We start from the raw sequence: 20,298 nt of genomic DNA, 5'->3' as shown, positions 1-20,298 counted from the left end.
AAATAACCAGCTGCCATCTGAGGATACACCATCATGCACATGGCAGATTCACAAGAATAAATCACATGCACTGGGTTATCACCCAAGAAACTGTTATAGTATAGTAGGACATAAGGGTAATTCCTTTACAGTCCAAAATTAAGACTACAGTATGAGATCCTTCACTGAGGGAAAATTCCTCTCAGAGAAGCCCAAGAATGTATTATAGCCATCTGGATAGGCAGCATACACCTTCTGAGACTGGACTTGATAAGCAAGTGGTCCAGTGCTGATAACGTTCACCTGAAGCTGAGACTGTCTCAAGCTCCAACTCTGCTATATCCTATATGAACAAACCAAGCTGTTTCTGGGTGGCAGCAGAAGGAACTAAACAACATATTACCAAAACACAGCTGGAATAAAATCTTATTTTACACTGAAGAATAAGAACACTGAATCCCCCTGAATAAAGAGAACTCTGCCAGCGACAGAAGTGAGGAGGAAGCACTTACACCCCCCAAGAATTAAAAGTTAGAGCTCACCTCGAAATCTTCCCAAACAGAATTTCCTTTCTTAATCTTGAAAGACGCCCAGAATTTCATCATTACTTGATTTTTATATTTTATATATACAAGTAATACTTGATTACTTACATTTCCTCTCTACAAAGCTAAAGCCATGGAAAAACAGCATCTTTCTTGAAAACTTCAAATTCACATTGCCACTGTAGTAGAATCTGGGGGATTCTACTACAGCAGAAGGTGTAGGACATGTTCATTTCTGTGCAGCACTTAGAATTCTCTGTTAGCAATGTCTTTAATTTCCCACCAGGTTCTCATGATGACACCCAAGCCAAAAAAGATCTCTTGGTGATTTATCTCCCTAACATAACTTAAACCCAAAAGAAAAGACAATCTGCCATTTGTTTGCCTGTACATTCCAATTGTCCTACCCCGCCTCCCAAACCACCCCTGCTCTTTCCATCACATGGAAGAGAGCAAGATGACTATGGATAAAAGGAAAAACAATGTAAGATAAAACACAAAATACCATTTTATTGAAGCTGAAATAAAATTTAAAAATACAGCAGCAGAAAATAAATATACTATAGCAATTCCGGCATTTCCCTCAGTTTTACCGGAGTACAATTTCCATATACATTAAGTAACCTGAAATTTAGGGATATAAAACTGCAACTTTGGAGAAGATACTTCACGCTGTACAAATTCTGTGTGTACTTGTGGTTACAAGAACCACTTAGCGCTTCACTAATCAGCAAGTCTTACCTATCCCACATAGATATTATGCTACAGATCGTTGGTAGGGAAAACTCATTAGTACACAAGGTCTGTCTGAAACTGCTCCCCTAAAACTGGGGAGATACTCAAATGATCCTCTTTAGTTAATTAAAATTTCATCCAACTCTAGAGTTATATTTTAACATCATCCCAGGCTTATCAATACATAATCACCCAGCTGGTGACCAGAGCAACTGCGAGGAGCAAGGCATACTGACAATGCGCTTTTGTTGCTCCCTGCAATACAGATGTGTGAGCAGGCACATGGCAACATCCCAGCACTGCAGCTTTGGAGCAGTATCTTCATAGATTTCCAGGAAAGCAGCTGAACTTGTTCCAACTACTGATCCTCCAAGGCACACAATACCATGCACTCCCCAGAGCAAGAACGGGTGGCAGGATTCAGCAGCATCACTTTGGTAAGGAAAAAGAAGCTGACCAAAGTACAAGTATCACACACTCGGTTTAGCTTTCCTCTCTTTTTCTTCAGCCACATCCTCTTAAAATCCTGGTGGGAGTATGCTGCCTGAAGCCACATGCCTGCAGGACTGCCAATAACTCTAGGCCTGCCTGTTGTTGACACCAGCAACAGAAGCATGAAATGGTACAACACTGTCAATCAGAAAGCACTTGCCGGAAGGGTTTCCAAACCATTTAATTCCAGTTCACTGTCACAGTTAAGCTATGGAACAACTTTCTTCACAGTCAGCATCTCCATAGAAAGGAAGGCCCAAAATCCACAGGATGTTTCTCAGAGACTACAGATGAGGCCAGGGAGTTACCCAGAATAACAGAAGCCTGCCACTAATCTAGTGGATCAGGGACAAACAAGTTACGATCCAATTAAAGATCCCCATATTGCTAACTGTATTACTCCACTGTGTCTTAGCAGTTTTCAATCTGCCTACTTGATCATTTCCTTAAATACACTTCCATCATAACAAAACAGGGGTTATAATATTTTTTCTTAATTCAGAATAATATCCTTTAGAGAAAATAAAAACTAATATTCCATTAAATAAATTTAGAATAGTATTTTTGTCTCCAAATTGCTAGACAGAATGTCCTAAATTATACAAGCTACATGCAGTATTTTCTTTAACTGGTCAAATTCACAAAATATGGATAAAGACTGGAAACAAAAGTGGTTTTTTTCCTTTGTATACGAATTGTGTGCAAAGAAATCTGTTCTGTTTGCACACAAAGTTGTATCAATTTCTTGAAAGAAAGGAGCTTTTACTACATTCTCCTCAGTTCTTTCAACTTTGCCCTTGCATTAGCACTCTTTTGTCCCCCAAAATACAGCAGTTACAGAAAGGCAGAAACCTGCCTACAAGTGCAGAAAGATAACACAGCACTGGTTTGCTCTCACAACCAATGAAGAGATTCAAAAAACGTGGACCAAAACTGAGTAGTCTCATTGCTTGTGTAATTGCTTCTTTTTATTAGTACATGCTGAGGAAGAGTCTGAGTAACAAAGGCCTTCAGTTCACAGACAACTTGCAGATTTTGCTGAGTTTCCTGAAGTGGTTTACGTGTTTGTGCCAGAAGTTACTGCCCAACAGCAGAGACAAAAGGAATGATATGTGTGTTTCAGTTATAAAACTGGGTTCAAGGGGCACCACATGATGAGCCAGACCTGAAAGAGAAATAGTACACTCCAGTACAGGGGGTATAACAGAAAATTAAAGGAGGGATTTTCCTCAGCTAAATCTGTTAGAGACTGAAATACAGTGCTTTGATTGCCCAGTAGAAAATGCAGGTATTGAGTATCAGAAGATTGATAGCACTCAAGTCTAAAACCATCATGAGCAGTGGCTACTGTGCTCAGAAAAGACTAAGTGTCACTATTTGTGCTGAAAAAACTCTCTTTCAGATCAAGCAATTGAAATTCACGTAAATTTTTGGTCAAAGCACAAGATAGATGTTTCTCTGAAACACCAAGGAATATTAATAAAACATTCTTCAAAGACCTGCAGCAGCATCACAGAAAAAAAATATTTAGAAGTTATTTCTCTATTTAGACTGCTTTTTTTAATTCTCCAGATGACATCTGCCTCAACAGAAGACATTTCTCCCCAAGACATTCTATCGTCCCTGCTGCTTATTGCTTCTGTAGCATCACAGTGCCTTTGTTACATTTCTTGCTGAACTATTTATGCATTTGTGACAATAGGATTGCTTGTTGAGCCATCAACCTCCTAGAACACAGAACAGCATCAAGTCCTGACAACACCAACTGCAGGAATGTTGCAAAAACAATTAACCAGTATTTCTCCAATTCAACTGAATGCGAAGGTTACAGCAGGTCCGTCTTCAGTAGCAGAAGGAAATAAACCAGTCACTAGACTTCAGGAGATCTCTCTGTATTACGTGGAAGTAGCACAAGTCCTTACACCTTTCATCCTGCTTCTTCCAGCGTGGAGGAAGAAGAAGGCCACCAGCAATCTCTCTCAAATCACTGCTGCTGAAAACTGCCACCTCACATGCAGCTCTCCTCACGTCCCCCTCCCACCTCACAATCCTCTTTTGAGGCTGTCCCAGCCATCTCCACAAGAACTAACTGGAACTTCTGATGATGAAGAAGCAAAGATCTTGCAAACATTCCTATTAAGAAACAAGGGAAAAATGTGTATTTAAAATATTTCTGATTAAAGTGTTCAGCATAGTCAGAGAATTATCGTTTAGGTGGGTTTTTTTCAAGTGGTCAAACGTCTCTAGCAGTTAAGACTGACATTTGTTTTGAAATCATACAGGATTTTTTTTCTGATGAAAGACAAAAGCCCTGAAAACTGAAGCAATACACTCACACGTACATTGCAAGAAGCAGCTATAAAGCAAGCTAGTCCAAACCATGTATGACAAGCCACCTCTAAAATAAATAAATAAATAAATAAAAAAAAAATCAACCATTATCTTATCTTAAAGCTATTTAGCCCAGTATTACACTTACTGGTCCCGCAGGGAACATGCATTCTTTCTCCTCTGAGAGGATGGCAAATTCCAAAACAACCTTCTAATGGCCACATAAACACATCACAATTTCAAAGCCTGCTGCTTCGAGGCTATGTCACTGCTTAAGACCATATTCTTTAAATATCTTGTATTTAAGCTCTAAAGTCTCCCTAAGTGAGTAAGGGAGTCTGCTTCAAGGAGAGGATTATGGAAATCCACTACTACTAAGCAGAATATACCTCCGGTATTAAACAGACACTGATGACTTCCAAAATCTACAGAATTAGGAAATCAAATCTCTATTCTCTTTCCATAAATCAGTGTAGCACTACTGATATTCAGAAGAGAAACCAGTAGTGTATATATAATGTCTCTCTGTTCCTACAAACCAGTCTTTAAATTTGCTGTTTAAAAGTGAAAACCCCTTTGTGAGACAGTGGGTAATACTGCCTTGGTTAGGTACTTCATATTAGTGAAGAATTCACTGCGTCCTCTTGGCAAATTTTCTAGTGGCCAGTTATAGGTTAAATGTAATTTCTGAGCACACTAAATTATACCAGTTCTACATTTCAATCACAGGAACTCTCTGGATCTCCTCCTTCCAATTTTGTAAGTTGCCATTACAAAATAGAAAAAGCTTCCTACCTCCAAGTACCTGCATATTGTGACTGAATTATCTGCCCATGTCCTTTTTAAGCTCAACAGCAAAACAGTTTTGTTAAACCAAAGAACAGACAATTTCCTGTCCTTCAGTCATGCCTGTGATTGGTCACTGAACACCACTTTTTTGGAAGACTTTCTAACTTGCTGAGATTAGAATTGGACATAACCTTCCAGAATCAGATTTCTTCTCAAATCCCTGTTTATTCATTTCAAATATATCACGACGACCTGAATTAATATTGCACTGAGATATGTTTTAGTTAACCACCTACCTCAAATCCTGTTTAGAGTCACCGATTCATGACACATTTCCTACTCTAAAAGTAGGATGTTATTCTTTGGTCCCAGATGAATGATATTTTTTCCTTTAGTCATATGGAAAAGTGTACCATTAGTGTGTTTTTACTTCCTTCTTAAGTTATATCTACTCCCACAGTTCAAGTATCCTAAAGCTTTGGGAAACTTGTATAGGCAGTAGAGGCTGAAATACTTAATGATCTGGCAACAGAAGTGGCATTAAGCTGAGCTGCATGATGAGAAAACCACTTCCCTCTGCCTCATACTAGGAACCCCATATTAAGGCACTCATTCGTATGACTAGAAGATTCAGCTGGGCTGGGTAAAGAGATGAGAACTTTAAGCTTTCTACCCTAACACTCCTACAGACATTATTGTCTCTACTGCAGGGATACATCATGAATCAACCATGAATGATTCAGGGTATTGACAAACACATTAAAGTAAACGAACACTGACTTCTTTGAATATTCTCCTACATACGTGTCACCTCGGTCAATTACCCAAATCAAATGTTCTAACAGCAGGTAGCAAAAACAGAGATTCTGATTAAAATGCGCACAAATTCTGTCTATGCTACATGAAGACTCCATTTCCATGACTGATGTTGTGGCATCATCACAACGAAAGGCATTCAGCAGCAATGCTGGCAAACACCCGCCCAGCTGTGTCCCCTGCTCTGCTCAACCCTTCAGCTGTGCTGGCCTAACTTCGTGCGGCCCCACGGCAAGTCAGAGGAGACGGGCTACTCCTTACAGCAAACAATATTCCGTCAGGTTAATCGCAATACATTTCACGAGACAACTCGCTGCTCCAACAGGCGTGCGGGCCAGGGAGACGAATCCTGACGCTGCTGCGTAAGGAGCAAGAAAACACAGTCGGGTGACGGGACGCTGGGACAGGCACGCGAAAACACACCAACACCCTCCCGCCACCACGCCAAGCTTGCCGCTGGGATGCCGGAGGCTCCGGGAGCCGCAGAGGCTCTCGCAGACGAGAAGGACGGGGTGCGGTGCGGGGTGACAGCCGCGAGGGCGGCGAGCAGCGCCGGGAGACCACGGCCTCTGCGCGCCGCCAGGCGAGCAGCCCCCACCCCAACCCCGCCTCAGGCGCCCGCCGCTCACCTCCTACCAGCTTGGGCACCTTCCCGATCCTGCCCGTGACCTCGGCCGTCAGCACCGCGAAGTCCTGCTCGTAGTTCTCGAAATCGGAGGACATGGCGGCGACGCCAAGGGAAGCCGCGGCCCCACTGCGCTCCGCGGAGACACCGCGCTCAGCTCCTGCACTCCGCACCGACCCGCTTCCGCGTTCTGCTACCCGCAAAGGCGTCCCCTCGCCGCCGGGCACCTCGCCACGCGTTCCGCCGGAACTCTCCGTCCCCACTCAGGTGTTTCAGCCAGCACAGCTCCTCTCTGTCCCCCCGCCACACCTTCGCTTGCGGGCTCGAACTGCAGCCGCAGTCGCTGTGGCAGCCCGCTCACGCCCTGCAACTCCCGTGGCCTCGGAGGGGAAAGACGAGGCTGCGGCGCGACCGGCGGGACGCTATTTCCCGTCGGGATTCTATTGCCATTGGACTGTTGGGGGGCGGTACCGACCCGGAGGCGCCGGCGGGCGGAGGCGAGCGCGGGCTCCGCTCCCTGGGCCGCGGGGTGGGGCTGAGCCCCTGCTGGCCCCGGCACCTCCTCTTCCCCTTCCCCTTCCCCTGCCCCTGCCTCTCGGCGCTTCCTCTGTCTCGGCTGCCGGCGGGGCTGATCGTGGCGGCCGCCATGCGTGGAGGTGGCGGCGGGGCGGCAGGAGCAGCGGGCGGGCGGCGGTAGCGGCCATGGACGGGCCGGGAGAGGTGGGCCGGCCACCGGTGGCGGCCACGAACGGGCCGGGAGGGCTGGGCCGCGTGCGGCGGCTGTGCCACTGGGGACCGCTGGTAGCCCTGGCTGTGGTGGCCGTGTGCTCTGCCACCGCCATGGCGGACGCCGCGCTGTGGTACTGGCCCCTGGATACCGCCGGAGGAAGCGTCAACTTCATCATGCTCCTCAACTGGACCGTCATGATCCTTTACAACTACTTCAGCGCCATGTTTGTCGGCCCGGGGTACGTCCCGCTGGGGTGGACGCCGGTAAGTGCTGGTTTTCGGTCGCTCCTCCCGGGCTGGGCCCGGCGGGTGTGGGGGGACCGGCGGGTGTGCTCTTGCGCCGGGGCCGGCCCTGCTGAGGGGACGGTGTGCCGAGGTCAGGGGGACGGTACAAGTCGCTTATCTTTTGATGCCGGTGTTTCCCAGTTCCCTTCGAAGAATGCAGCCAGCCCTTCGGGCCACTCCTCGCTCCTTATCTTGTTTCGACATCTTAGCGTTTTGCACCCCTGCTGCTGCTCGCAGCGTGTCCAGTGTGCTCCAGCTCCGTCCGTCCCTTCCCTGTTTTGTCAGTTACAGTGATCTGGGGCAGAATGGTAACGTCATTTTGTTGGCAGGAGACGTTAAGTTTTATAGCTGCTTCTCAAACCAAAACAACAGGAAACAAGTGCTGCTACCAAGCAATGAGAGCCTCAAGGTTATCAGCGTGCTCCTGCCGGCACTGAAGACTTTGCTGCTAGAAGAACTTCATTGAGCAAATTTTTTTTTTTATGTGAGCCATAAAATTACATCTTTATTTTATGTTCAACACAATGTTGTAAGTTAAGGTAGAAATTTCCATTTCCTTTGCCTTAGTAATCTCTTGGACGAGTACTAATGAAGGACCTACTGATAAAGGCTCAGTATCTTGAGAGAGCTGCCAGAGTTTGTGGTCCAGTGGCATGAAACGAAGATCAGTGGTAATCACATTTCTATTTGTGGAATATTTCTCAGGACAGAGTCTAGCGACAAGAGGATCCTAATGTAGTCTAGCAGAATAACTGAGCATTCCACTTCACAAACAGAAAATTTTGGCCAGTATTTACTTGCTATGTACAGGTCTCCCAGTCTGTCAATTTGCTGTACTTGGCTTATGGGTGTGTGTGTGAGAGATGGGTGTCAAATAAGAACTAATTAGAATCATAGAATGGTTTGGGTTGGAAGGGACCTTAAATATCATCCAGTTCCAACCCTCTGCCTCGGGCAGGGACACCTTCCACTAGAGCAGGTTGCTCCAAGCCACGTCCAACCTGGCCTTGAACACTGCCAGGGATGGGGCAGCCACAGCTTATCTGGGCAACCTGCGCCACTGTCTCACCACCCTCACAGTAAAGAACTTCTTAACGTCTAATCTAAATCTATTCTTTTTGAGTTTAAAGCCATTTCTGCTCGTCCTAGTCCTACGTGCCCTTGTGAAAAATCCTTCTCCCAGGTTTCTTGTAGGCCCCCTTTAGTTATGGGAGGACTGTTACAAGGTATTCTCAGAGCCTTCTCAAGGCTGTCTTCCTAGGAGGGGTCCTCCAGCCCTCTGTTCATCTTTGTGACCTTCTTTGGACTCACTTCAACAGGTCCGCATCCTCTGTATCTTGGGGGCCCCAGAGATGAACGCAGTACTCCAGTTGCGGTCTCATGAGACTAGAGTAGAGGCGCAAAATCACTTCACTCAACCTGCTCGTCATGCTCCTTCTGAGACAGCCCAGCGTACGGCTGGCTTTCTGGGCTGGCAGTGCGCATCTCTAGGCCATGCTAGGCTTCTCATCAGCATAGCTGAACATTAATGCTTGCCAGTACAGCATCTTACTAGTAAGCCCAGATTGGCTTATGGCGTAAAATGAAGAGACAAGGTGCAGAACCTATTTTTAAAAAATTATAAGGGCCTCATGCTTTTTTTTTTTTTTCACTTCCAGAACTTCACTAGGGAGCCCTGCTTGTACACTCTTCTTGATGAAAGAACTGTTTATTTCTTTTAGCAACCAGCACTTTGAACAGTGAGAGATGGCTTGTTGATACCAAGGGATTATTTCATTTTGGTTTTTTACTTTCCTCATCACCTACCATTAAATAGGGTTTGGTTATGAAACACACCCTGCCAGAAGAAAGCAAAGATGCTTAGGTTAGGAAAGTGTCAAGATATGTATTGCCAATAGAATTATGTATGCATCTAACACACCTGTTCTTCTGTTTAAAGGAGAAATCTCAGGATTGCATGTATCTCCAATACTGTAAAGTGTGTCAGTCTTATAAGGCACCACGTTCACACCACTGTCGAAAGTGTAACAGGTACTATCTTTAAAATTGTTTTAAGTCCATATGAAAGCAGCTTCATATCTAATAATGAGCTGTTAATATAATTTGTTCTTCCAGGTCTTGTCTTGTGGACTTTAAAAAGACTTCTGTATGAATGCTACTCCTGTTTCAAATATTTCCACTTTGTAGTTATATGATTTCTGTATGGTTTTACTGTGTTTTAGTTTAATGAATAAATCTGTCTTTAATATTTTCTTTTTAGTTTGAAATCGTTTCCTCTTAAGAGCTTCTCAACAGTGTTAACAAAACATTGCAGTACTGTTTCAGGAAAGTGACCCTGTGTAAATACCTAAAAATCTTTCAGTCCTTTGTAAGTTACAAGTCTGAATATTCACCTGCTCAGGGAGCAGAAAAGCCTATTCTATCATCTTTCCCAGTGGAAGTTAAAGATTGATTTGAGTGGAAATTTTGGACTCTTTACTCTTTGCTAAGGTGTTGTTTTGGTAAAGGATGACTTTATTATAAATAGCTGCCCTGGAATTTAATGCAGCTAGAAAAAAGCAAGCCATTTCAGCTGTCTACAGTCTAAGCTGTATTTGTGTTTATCTTGGGTTTACTGGGCAGATCCTCCTCTGAAGGACTACTAGAGGATGTGGTAAAAGGATATTACAACATTCATGTTCGTTTGTTATTTCCGTAAACACAAGGATGTGCAGTTAGTGTGCTTTTGGGAAGCAGAGACTGAAACTGTAGAGCAGTGCTGTAATTTGGCTATGTCATCCCAAGATTTAAAATCAGACTCTTTTCCTAGAGTGACAGTATTTACACTGAGGACTGCATAGAAAATGGCAGCAGATCCTGAGACTTTGCAAAAGCAGGTTCTTAAATTATTTATCTTGTCAAATAAAACTGAAGACACTGCAGCACATTCTCAGATCATTTTGATGACATGCTTTAAGAATTTTCTGCCCCCTCAACTGTGGCTAAAGTAACTCATTCCACAGGTATTTCTAGCCTGTTGCAACAAAATAGGTAACTTAAACTGTTGCTGAAAGTCTTCTGTGCTATGGCAAGTTTCAGTGTATGAATGGAAGTTAACTTCTTGTGGCCCACCTGAATGGGGTGAGGCCAAGGAACTTCTTCAGAAGCACTTGTGCTCATAGTTATGATTGCATGTTCGAGAAATTGTACAGTGACAATTGAGCTAACAGAGTAATTAATTCTTAAAAGGGAGAAACTGAACTTCCTATTGGGAATGGACTAGCTTAAAAGATAATGAGGTCAGTAGTTCAATAAACAATTAACTTTTATTTTCAGAGAAGCTGGATATTTGTGCAATTCAGTCCTTTGTTTATCAGTTAGATTTGGTGCAGATGAATTGCAACATTATAATGTTAACTGCAACATTATAATGTTAACTTTTATACCCATTAAGTAAAATCAGTGCAATTTGGGATGTTGATTATCAGGTGGAGTTTTTTGCACGTGTAAGCTACATAAAAATAACCAGCTTTATATTGGATACAGGAGTGTCTCTAAGGTATTTGAAAAGGTCTTACAGGGGTGTGAGGTCAATACATAACAGTTAATAAAGCTTTCAGAGGGTCTACTAAAAAGAAATTCAGTTCTGCTTGTGAATCTTTATATTCTTTCTTCAAGTAGTTCACAGGGGATTTGGTATTTCATTTATTTTCCTGGTGTGCTTATTTTAAAGAAATGGCAATAGTTACTACTATTGTGTTGACAGTTCTTACACGACCCATTCTAGGCCACTGTCCCCTGGCTCTGGAATATGGTGCAGCTACCAAATTTGAGTAAAGAGGAGGAGGAGGGATCATTAAGGATGGTACGACCTGGGGGGCACTTCTTGTTTTGCTTTCTTTCACTCTGCAACATGAAATGCCATTCTGAATAGCAATAAAAAAAGAAGTTACTGTGTTAATCTGTCAGAAATTGGTGGGTTTAAATGAGTGAATGAAGATTGAGTAGTAGAAAGTTAGCTGTCTTCTATGAGCTTTTTGAAACACATCATAAATGTCCTTTATATTAATCGATATTTATTATTCACAGATGTGTCATGAAGATGGATCACCACTGTCCTTGGATCAACAACTGTTGTGGGTACCAGAATCACGCATCTTTCACTCTGTTTCTCCTCTTAGCTCCACTTGGATGCATTCATGCTTCTTTCATATTTGTTATGACTATGTACACTCAGCTTTACAACAGAGTAAGAAAACATAATTAAATGTTTAAAATATTATTTAAGTCGGATAATTTATTTCTGGAAGTATGAGACAATTTGGTTTTCTGAGAAGCAGCATGTAGAATTCCTTGTTAATCTTTCAATATATACTGCAAGTTCTGCTCTCCGCCTGTGAGAAGTTGCTTGTCTTAGTCACTGGGAGTTTTCTAGAAACTGAAGACAGTTTCTGAGTAGCACTTTGTAAGGAGAGAGACAGGCTGTGTTTTGGCCGGCATAGAAACTAGCTGCTATTTATTTCCAGCAGACAAGTTAAATGACATTTATTTTTGCTTACCACTTTTTTTAGAATTGTATTCAGTTTTTCAAGGGGGTCTAAAAATAAATTACATTGCGGTTTTTTTTTAAATGGAAAAATTTAACTGCAGCAACAGTAAGTAAAGCTTGCTCTGGAATACATCCTGTATGTCAGGTCCATGGTTAAGATTATAAACTTCAATTTCAGCCTTTGTGGTTGCAGTGAAGAGCTTAAATATATCTACTGAGTGTAACAGGTGAAGACTATGTGCTGTATTTGCAGAGCAATAATGCTGGGGAACTGTTATCTCCAAAAGCTTTTAGGAGAAAACTTGTGGCGTTTCTATGGAAAATGGATGCTGTGTTACGTTAATATAGTCTATCTGAAACTGGTGAATATGTTTTTGTTAATGTGGCAAAGTCCAGATTTTTTTTTTTTATGTTTTTGGGCCTAACTTACGGAGCTTGCAAGACAGGGATTTTGGTTTGTTTTCCATCTAGAGAAGTGCTACATCTAGCAAAGAATGTATTTCCAAAGAGGAAAGGTCTTTTGAATGTTTTTTATAATTACTCCATTTGCATTATAAAATATCTGAAGTTGGACACTTAAGAGCCAGATTTTTTATTGTCAACTTGTTTTGTTTCAGCAGTCAAAATGTTCTAAAGCTGAATGATACTTTTCATTTGCAGATATCTTTTGGGTGGAGTTCTGTAAAGATTGACATGAGTGCAGCCAAAAGAGACCCTCGACCCATTATTCCCTTTGGACTGTCTGCATTTGCTGCATCTTTGTTTGCCTTAGGACTGGCATTAGGAACAACTATTGCTGTTGGTATGCTGTTTATTATCCAGGTAAGTTTATGGCTTCTGTTACAAAGAAGTTAAAAGCACTAAGTTGTGCCTGCTTGTGGATTAGAAACAGAATTTGGAATTGAGTTGGGAGCAGCTGTTTATAGCTTATGTTGCTGTGTAATTTTTTCAAGGGTTTATGTTGCTTTTTCTCAGTTCCTCTGTTGTACCACAACCATTTTTTGTGGGAGAACTTAGAGGTGAGAATCTAACACTAAGAAAATATGAGATGGCCTTTATAAACTCTCTGGAAAAGCAAAATACTTGGTATTTTAGGAGTACATGCCCCTGTCCCTAAGGATAATATAAACATGCCTGATGTATTACTTCAGAAGTTTGAAATCTTTGGAAGGAAATAAAAGTGTGCATTTTAAGCATAAACGGAAATACTATGTGATACTAAGTGTATAGTTCTAGAGGATAGCATTAGCATGTGTTTATGCTGAATCTTAATTTTGAGTGGTTTTAAGCCTATAAAAGTTGCTTTGTTCTTTAAAGCAAACTCAGTTTGTTAAATGAAGTTTTCTTTAACTAGCTGATGCATTCCTGCAGAAAATCAACGCTAACTTTGCCTAACACTTTTATTTTAGATGAAAGTAATTTTGACAAATAAAACTTCAATCGAGTCCTGGATTGAAGAAAAGGTAAGCTTTTATTACAGTATTCCTCTACTATATTGTTACAAAGTCTGTTCTCCATAGTTATTGATTTATTGTTTCACCTCTCTGGCTTTAAACCAAAGGTGTCATTTCTATTCACCACTGACTTAATACCTACAGCCAGCTTTTCCTTTACTGTCTCTGAAATTAGTTGAAATAGATGATAAATCATTAACTGCACAGATTTTTCTTTTCTTTTTTTTTGTTTGGGGGAATTGATGTGAACATAATAAAGTATTTGCTTTAAGAGACTTTGCTTATGTACTTGGAATAAGTGAGGGTGTTCAGCTGAAACTTGAGTTGTCTTTGCTTCTCACTATGCATATGTCTTTAATTGTTCACCTCTCCATTCTAGGTGGCATGTTTGGACATGTTTTTCTCATTTCCTACTTCTCTGATTAAACTTGAAATGATTTGCCTTCATTTCAAAGAAGTACTGGAAAATAATGATACCTACTGGAAAATAATGATACCTAATCTTTTCTTCTCTAAATTTCTCTTTGATTTCCATATCTTTATAGAGATTTTTCTCAAGATTTTTCAAAAGAAATAGAGCCAAGCAGAAGCTAACTTTAGATGAAGCAAAACTGACTCAGCGTTTAGAAATTAGTTCAGTGCTACCAGGTTATTTTGTATAAAATCACACACATTTCATTAGTACCTTATCTTTCTTTTATTCTGTGTCAAAATTAGCATGAGGATTTTGCCTGTGTGTTAGTCCCTAAGCATTGTAATTCTTTCTCTTTGCACAGAATCTAGCTTAGCTGGATCCTAGTCCTATTAGACCTTTTAATAATAGGACAATGGAATATAAGTGAAAGAAAATGCTGTTACAACTATGTAGTAGAATTTGGAGTCATATATTAATATTTTTATTGTAAAATACAGGCTGCTAATATGTCCCTTCTGAAAACTGAACACAGACTGTAATACATTACAATGCAATATAACGCAATAATTACATTATTGCAACAAAGAGGACAAACTTTCTGTGGCTGCTCCACTAGATGTCATTGTTACTGAGAGAATGGAAAGTTCATGGCTGCAGATTGTGGGAGATTCAGAGCATTCCTGTGTACACAATTCTTAGAGGTGAAATAGGCACTACCGATGTTGAATTGTTCTCACTTTGATTAATCAAAGAATCCTGAGCAGTGGATGCCTTTGTATGCAACTGGGAAATGGTCAGGCATCAGTCCTTATAAAAAGCCATAAAATAAAGTCGGAACTTAGAGCGGATTAATGAGTGTAGCCAGTCAATTCTGTTGACAAGTTAACCCAAACCAGGCGTGCTTCAAGATGCTGGCTGTTGTATGTAGGTTTGAAAGCCTGGGTTACTGTATCAGGAATATACTGCTCTTGCTTCAAAATGTTTGCCTTTAGGTCTCATGACGTATACAGAACTTATGATGCAGCCTTCTTAATATTTACTGCTCAATTGCAGTTTGTAGGGTATGTTTTTATGTACTGTATTTCTTAATTATTTTCCAGGCCAAAGACAGAATCCAGTACTACCAAACGGGTGAGACCTTTATTTTTCCCTATGACATGGGAAGTAAATGGAAGAACTTCAAGCAAGTGTTTACATGGTCTGGGATTCCTGAGGGAGATGGCCTCGATTGGCCAGTAAGAGATGGCTGTCATCAATACAGTTTGACGGTAATTGATCTTCAGTGATACCTCAAGTTAATCCTCCCCAGTATCCAATTGCCTGCTTTCCTTTGTAGTAATATACCAGTGTTTTAAATAACCAAAATAGACAGACTAGTAGTACATATATTTATGAAACAAGACTTCCGTCAAATGTTCTCCGATTTTTGATAGACTAAAAAAAGTTGTGCTTTTGTGTTTTTAAATGTTAATGATAGTTTCTGTGTTTGTTGAATGGTTTCAATACTTGACTTCATTTTGTGTTGAATGCACAAGTCCTCTTAAAATGAACACTGCCTAAATTTCTGTTTGTAATCATTTACAGATAGAGCAACTGAAACAGAAAGCAGACAAGCGAGTAAGAAGCGTAAGTATTTGTGAAGTTTGGTCTGAAATGACTTTGAAATATCAGTTTAAATAAATGTAAGTAATTGCTGAAACACTTTCTTTATTTTAAACTTAGCAATTAAATAAAGGCTTTGTGTTTCCACACAAACAGTATGCTGCAACCTCTGCTTAACCAAGCTTAGCATTTAGCTTTCTTTGCATTTGCTCCTTAGGTGGTAATAAACGTGATACAAAGATGACACTGTTTCATTATTAAGCAGTTAATTAAAAATTTGGAGACCCTTTGACAGCCATTGTCGTTGTGCTCAAATCTAATAGTATGCTTGAATTGACTTTCTTGGTATGAAACTGTCAACAAGGCCATAATTTCTTATAATAATAGATTGCTACGTTGTGTTCAAATTTGTAGGTGCGGTATCGAGCAATAGAAGATTACAGTGGTGTCTGCTGCCCTGTGACTAAAGGTGTTAAAACGTTATTTACAACACCGTGTTCTGAAGAACCAAGAATTGCACTGAGTAAAGGGGATCTGATTTTAGCCACAAGAGGCTTAAAGTTAGTGGCTCCACACCTTAATTTTTGCTTAAAAGAAATATTGAGATGAGTTCTGGCATCTAATTACCTATTACGCTTTCTTCCCCAGCCACTGGATGTATGGTGAGAAGATTCTCGACTCAGCTGCTGATGGTATTATGAAGCAGTTATTTTCACTTTTTCTGTTGAAAATTACGAATCACTTTCATAGTTGTCTAGAAATGTGGACAATATTACATGTTCAGTTCTCAAAAGACGTAATGACTGACCTTACTGGCATTAGCTTCTCTCCCCTCTAAAACCACATCCACATTCTTTGCACCTAGTAGACTTGCCAGTCTTGAAGTTTATTGAAGATTGAGTGGGAAGCAGGACACTTCTTCATATTGAAGAAAAAGTTAGACTTGTAGACTCTCAGTGAGGTTAATTATTATTTCTTTTTTTTGATACTTAAGTAGAATACTTTCTTAAACACATTGAGATTTCCTCTCTAAACACCTTTTTCCTTGCCTGTGCCTTCTGAAGAGCCTGTAGCCATTCATTGCAGCACTCCAGTTGTGTGAATCATTTGACCATGTTTCTGTAATGGCAGTTATGTCATGATTTCCCTGTTGCACAATGGCTTCATCTCCTCATTGTTGCCCATGCTGTGGGCACTGGCATAAATGCATTTAAGTTGCTCTGTGGATCTGGACTCTAACAGTGGCATGCTACCCTGTGGCTTATTTCTAGCAAGCCTGGTGTTATCCCCTTTCCCCTCAAACCTATTTTAAATCCTGCTCTATAAGCCCTGCTATCTCCTTATCAGCTCACTCCAGTGAACTCTCTCAAACATCAAACCTTAAATGAGTCAGAGAAATGAGCATGGTAATTGTTTTGTGGTGGTTATTAGCAGGAGATACCTATGCTACACTGACTAGTTTTGGTTTTTAATCAGGTGAAATGAGTAGGGAACTGAGTGTATACTGAGAGGCTAGATTCGAATTCAAAGTAACACTGGCATTTTGGAGAACTAGGCTTCAAAAATAGAGTAAGATTTGTTAGGACTGCATAGCAAAATGCTATAATAAAGCTAGAGTAACAAGCTGCACTATATCAAGATGGAAAACTTGATTATTAAGTAGCAGTTCTTCTGAGAAAAAGAGTTAATCTTAAGATGAGTCAACACTTCCAAGAAAGAAGAAAAGCATATAGCTTCTTAGATGCATGAAGTAATCCTTCCATCCTACTCAACACTGGCAGAGACTCAGTTGAAATACTGCCACAAATAAAAGCAGATACTGCATCTTAAGAAAGAGGAAGATCAGCTGTAAAGGGTCAAGTGGAAAACGATGAGAATAATCAGAGTAGTAGAAAATGTGACCTATAAGGGAAGGCTGAAAGAACTGGGATTGCTTGCTGGGAGAGAAAAAAAGAGGTAGGAGAAAGCCCAGGGTATACACAAATAGTCATCATCTGTGTGAAACCATGTTGTGGAGAAGGTTGTTAGCTGTGTCTCTGGTGTGTAGAAAGAGGAGTTGTGAACTTGAACTGTAGTCAGAAAGATTCAAATAGGGTATTAGGAAAGATTTTTCTTAAGGAAAGTAGAGCACTCTGAAAACTTTTTAGGCAGTGGAAGAGAACTGATGCATCCCCAGACAGTGATGTTGGGAATCATCAGATATCCTTGGAGAACAAAATAACCTGGGTGCAACCTTTTGATAATCTCTTCCAATCCTGTGTTTTTCATCTATAGTGGCCGTGTTTTGTTCCAAGTTAATGCAACTTTTCATGTCTTAAGGTGCAATAAGAGAACGAGGCTGGTTCCCTAGGAAATGTGTGGAAAAATGCCAATATGACTCAGAAACGGATCAACCAGTGGATGGAGAGAAGAAAAACAGATAGCCTTCTCATTTTTTTTAATAAGAAATGGAATTTTTACTTCAGACCACAATCCTTTACTTGAAATTTTCTGCGTATGACTTCAGACTTATGCAATGAATGTGTTAGGACAAGGTTTTCTTTTCCTCACAGCTGAAAGGGTTGGATATGCCTGTGCCATGGTTTGCAGACTTTTTTAACAGTAAATAATTGAAGAAGCCATTCAGTGGATTGCCTTCAAGATGCATCTTCTTCAGCCCGAGTGGGTTTTTTTTTCTTTGTGCTGTTTCAATTGCATTCTGAGGGTTCATGATTTAGATGTTTTTCTCAACCGCATCTGATTGCGATGTGTGCTGCATCTCTTTTGTCTTTTAATTTCTCTGAAGCTGCCCCTGAAAGCTATAAAATAAACATCTGATTCAAATTCAAGATGAAATTTGTTACCTGTGACTTTTAATGATGTGAATTGTCCTCCTCAAATAAATGATACATTCATATTCACTTGTGGGTTTAATTGTTCTTAGATCTACCAAGAACTTATCAGCATGGGAATGTGAAACAACTAGGAGGTAAAGTGTTGAGAGTTATAAGTTTTTTTTTTCAAGGTTAGAATGACTGCAGCTCTTGCTGTAAGAATATTCTGTGCCTTTAATGGCCAAAAAATACAGCCAGCTGTATCTGTTCCCTCTGAAATATGAGTGCACATCCAAGAGACTAGAGTTCTTGATCTATCTTGGAGTGAAAAGAGGCAATAGAGCCAAGAATAAAAATTCAAGCCTAGTTGCTACTAAGTGATTTAACACCTTTTCTAAAGCATTTTTTTTTGGCATCTGGTATGAATTATTAGAAGGAAGACCTTAAAATGAAGTAACCTATACCAGCTGAAGGCTTTCTGAACATACCCTAAATGCAACAGATGGTTTTGTTCTCTCATAGTGCAGTTGCATGTCACATGTTGGGAGTATTTGCAATTTACTGTTCTAAACTAATACCTGCTTTATATCCACCTGCATGAGTTTCCTCAGATGAGCACTTCTTAACTGGTATTAAGTGTATAGAGAAATACCCACATACAAACAAGCCAGCATTTCTCCTGTATGCTCTTACTCTCAGGCTTTTCATCTCCAGCACAAAGACAGGTTTTTGTTACGCCCAACCTGCTGTGAGTTAAATGCCAATGGTGAGCCATAATCCTAGGTTGTTTCTCAGCTGTGGCAATGGGGAGTTGGTGATCAGTTTCAGTAGCTTGCAAGCAGGTGCTTTGTCCCTCTTGAAATCAAAGGACTTTTTTAGAAGTAGTAGTATATCATTACATGTATAGGAGTGTATCATACTCCTAGTGTCCCTGCTAGCTAGTAATAGCTGAAAGGCCACAACTCAGCAGGAATATGAGCAGAAATTAATAAGCTGGTAACTTTGAGGTGATTGGTTACCAACAGTACAAGAAATCAGTGATGAAAAAGTTCTCCTCCGAGAGACTTCTGATATTAATCCAGATCTCTTAAGAGTTGAGCACATACAAGCTAGTGCTGGAGTTTACGAATTTCCCGTATAGTTTTTCAAATGCTAAGTGGTAAGCAGATGGAGAAAAGAGAACTTCGCATGCTAGGAAGCCAGTGATATGCAGGTTATTTAGTTTTTACAATTGAGCTTCCCAGCTATGCTGTTTGAAAATTATTCTTAGAACTGCCATGATAGCTTTGATTGAAATAAGAACCTTGTCAAAACCAAAATATGAATTAGAGTCAGTATTTTCCTCTGAATACTTTTCTGAATCAGGGACAGAAGAGACTAACCAGTAGTTATTAAGTTGCAAGCACAGGTTTTTTTCACAGAGATGGAAAAAAGTACACTTGGAAAGTTGTCTTCTGTATATAATTCTTACACTGTTTGGAGAGCTGAAATCAGGCAATCTAATTCCTGATGCAGTACATACAAGTTGTTTCTGATTTAAGTAAAAGGAGGCTATATTTTCAACATTCATATTATGCCTGATGTGAAGCATGTATTAGTCATGGTATCTAATTATTCAGCTTATACATACTTCTATACTGTAGACCAAATGGATCAGTTCATAATGGACAGCTGCTAGAGGACAGCTTTTTAAAGCAAGTAAAGAAGACTGGATGTTAGTTTTTAACACCAGTCTGTATGATGGGTAAAAAAGTTGCAGAGAATTAAGCTTCATTATACCTATAGTCATTCTTACCTCAAAGGTTTATTCAGTGGATATAACAGTGCTTCCAGCCTGCTGTAGCATTCTCTAGTGCATCAATGATAGCCTGAAGTAACTGTTGTACTGTTTCAGTGCAAGTGTGGATAAAGTGCTCCTGTTTTCACTTCCAATCTATATGGTGTAAGTAGTTCATATGGCAGAAGTGGCACCCAAGAGACCAGTTTCAGACCAATTTACATTTGAATTGCTATGTATGGGTTAGTGTTCAGTCAATTCCAGTACTCATTCAATTCTGTCATTGTAACAGCTACTAGCAGACACCACAGACATGAAAAATCTAAAGCACTGTGAGAAGAGACTTGATTGTCGTTAAGAGCAAATGAAATTCACAGATTGAG

At 40.6% G+C, this 20,298-nt stretch overlaps 2 protein-coding genes across 6 annotated transcripts in view; one reads left to right on the top strand and one right to left on the bottom strand.

Annotated features, from left to right (window-relative positions):
- VTI1A (vesicle transport through interaction with t-SNAREs 1A) overlaps positions 1 to 6,853 on the bottom strand; it is a 274,299-nt gene extending 267,446 nt beyond the window's left edge. For 2 of the 5 annotated variants that reach the window (XM_065672260.1, XM_065672262.1), the window contains exon 1: positions 6,317 to 6,848. In XM_065672260.1, the coding sequence (XP_065528332.1) occupies positions 6,317 to 6,410 (94 nt within the window). In that variant the 5' untranslated portion in view covers positions 6,411 to 6,848. Of the gene's footprint in view, positions 1 to 6,316 lie in introns of all 5 variants that reach the window. The other 3 variants (XM_065672264.1, XM_065672263.1, XM_065672261.1) reach the window with 3 other exon arrangements.
- Positions 6,394 to 18,225, top strand: ZDHHC6 (zinc finger DHHC-type palmitoyltransferase 6). Its single transcript, XM_065672259.1, has 10 exons — positions 6,394 to 7,305; positions 9,266 to 9,357; positions 11,395 to 11,554; positions 12,515 to 12,676; positions 13,264 to 13,317; positions 14,824 to 14,991; positions 15,308 to 15,349; positions 15,740 to 15,885; positions 15,974 to 16,017; positions 17,645 to 18,225. Exons 1-10 carry the CDS (start codon positions 6,409 to 6,411, stop codon positions 17,746 to 17,748), a joined length of 1,869 nt encoding a protein of 622 aa, XP_065528331.1. The 5' UTR covers positions 6,394 to 6,408; the 3' UTR covers positions 17,749 to 18,225.
- Positions 18,226 to 20,298: the final 2,073 nt, after the last annotated feature.

The sequence above is a fragment of the Lathamus discolor genome, chromosome 3, assembly GCF_037157495.1.
Source record: "Lathamus discolor isolate bLatDis1 chromosome 3, bLatDis1.hap1, whole genome shotgun sequence".
NCBI lineage: Eukaryota > Metazoa > Chordata > Aves > Psittaciformes > Psittacidae > Lathamus > Lathamus discolor.
This window is presented reverse-complemented; position numbering and strand designations above follow the sequence as displayed.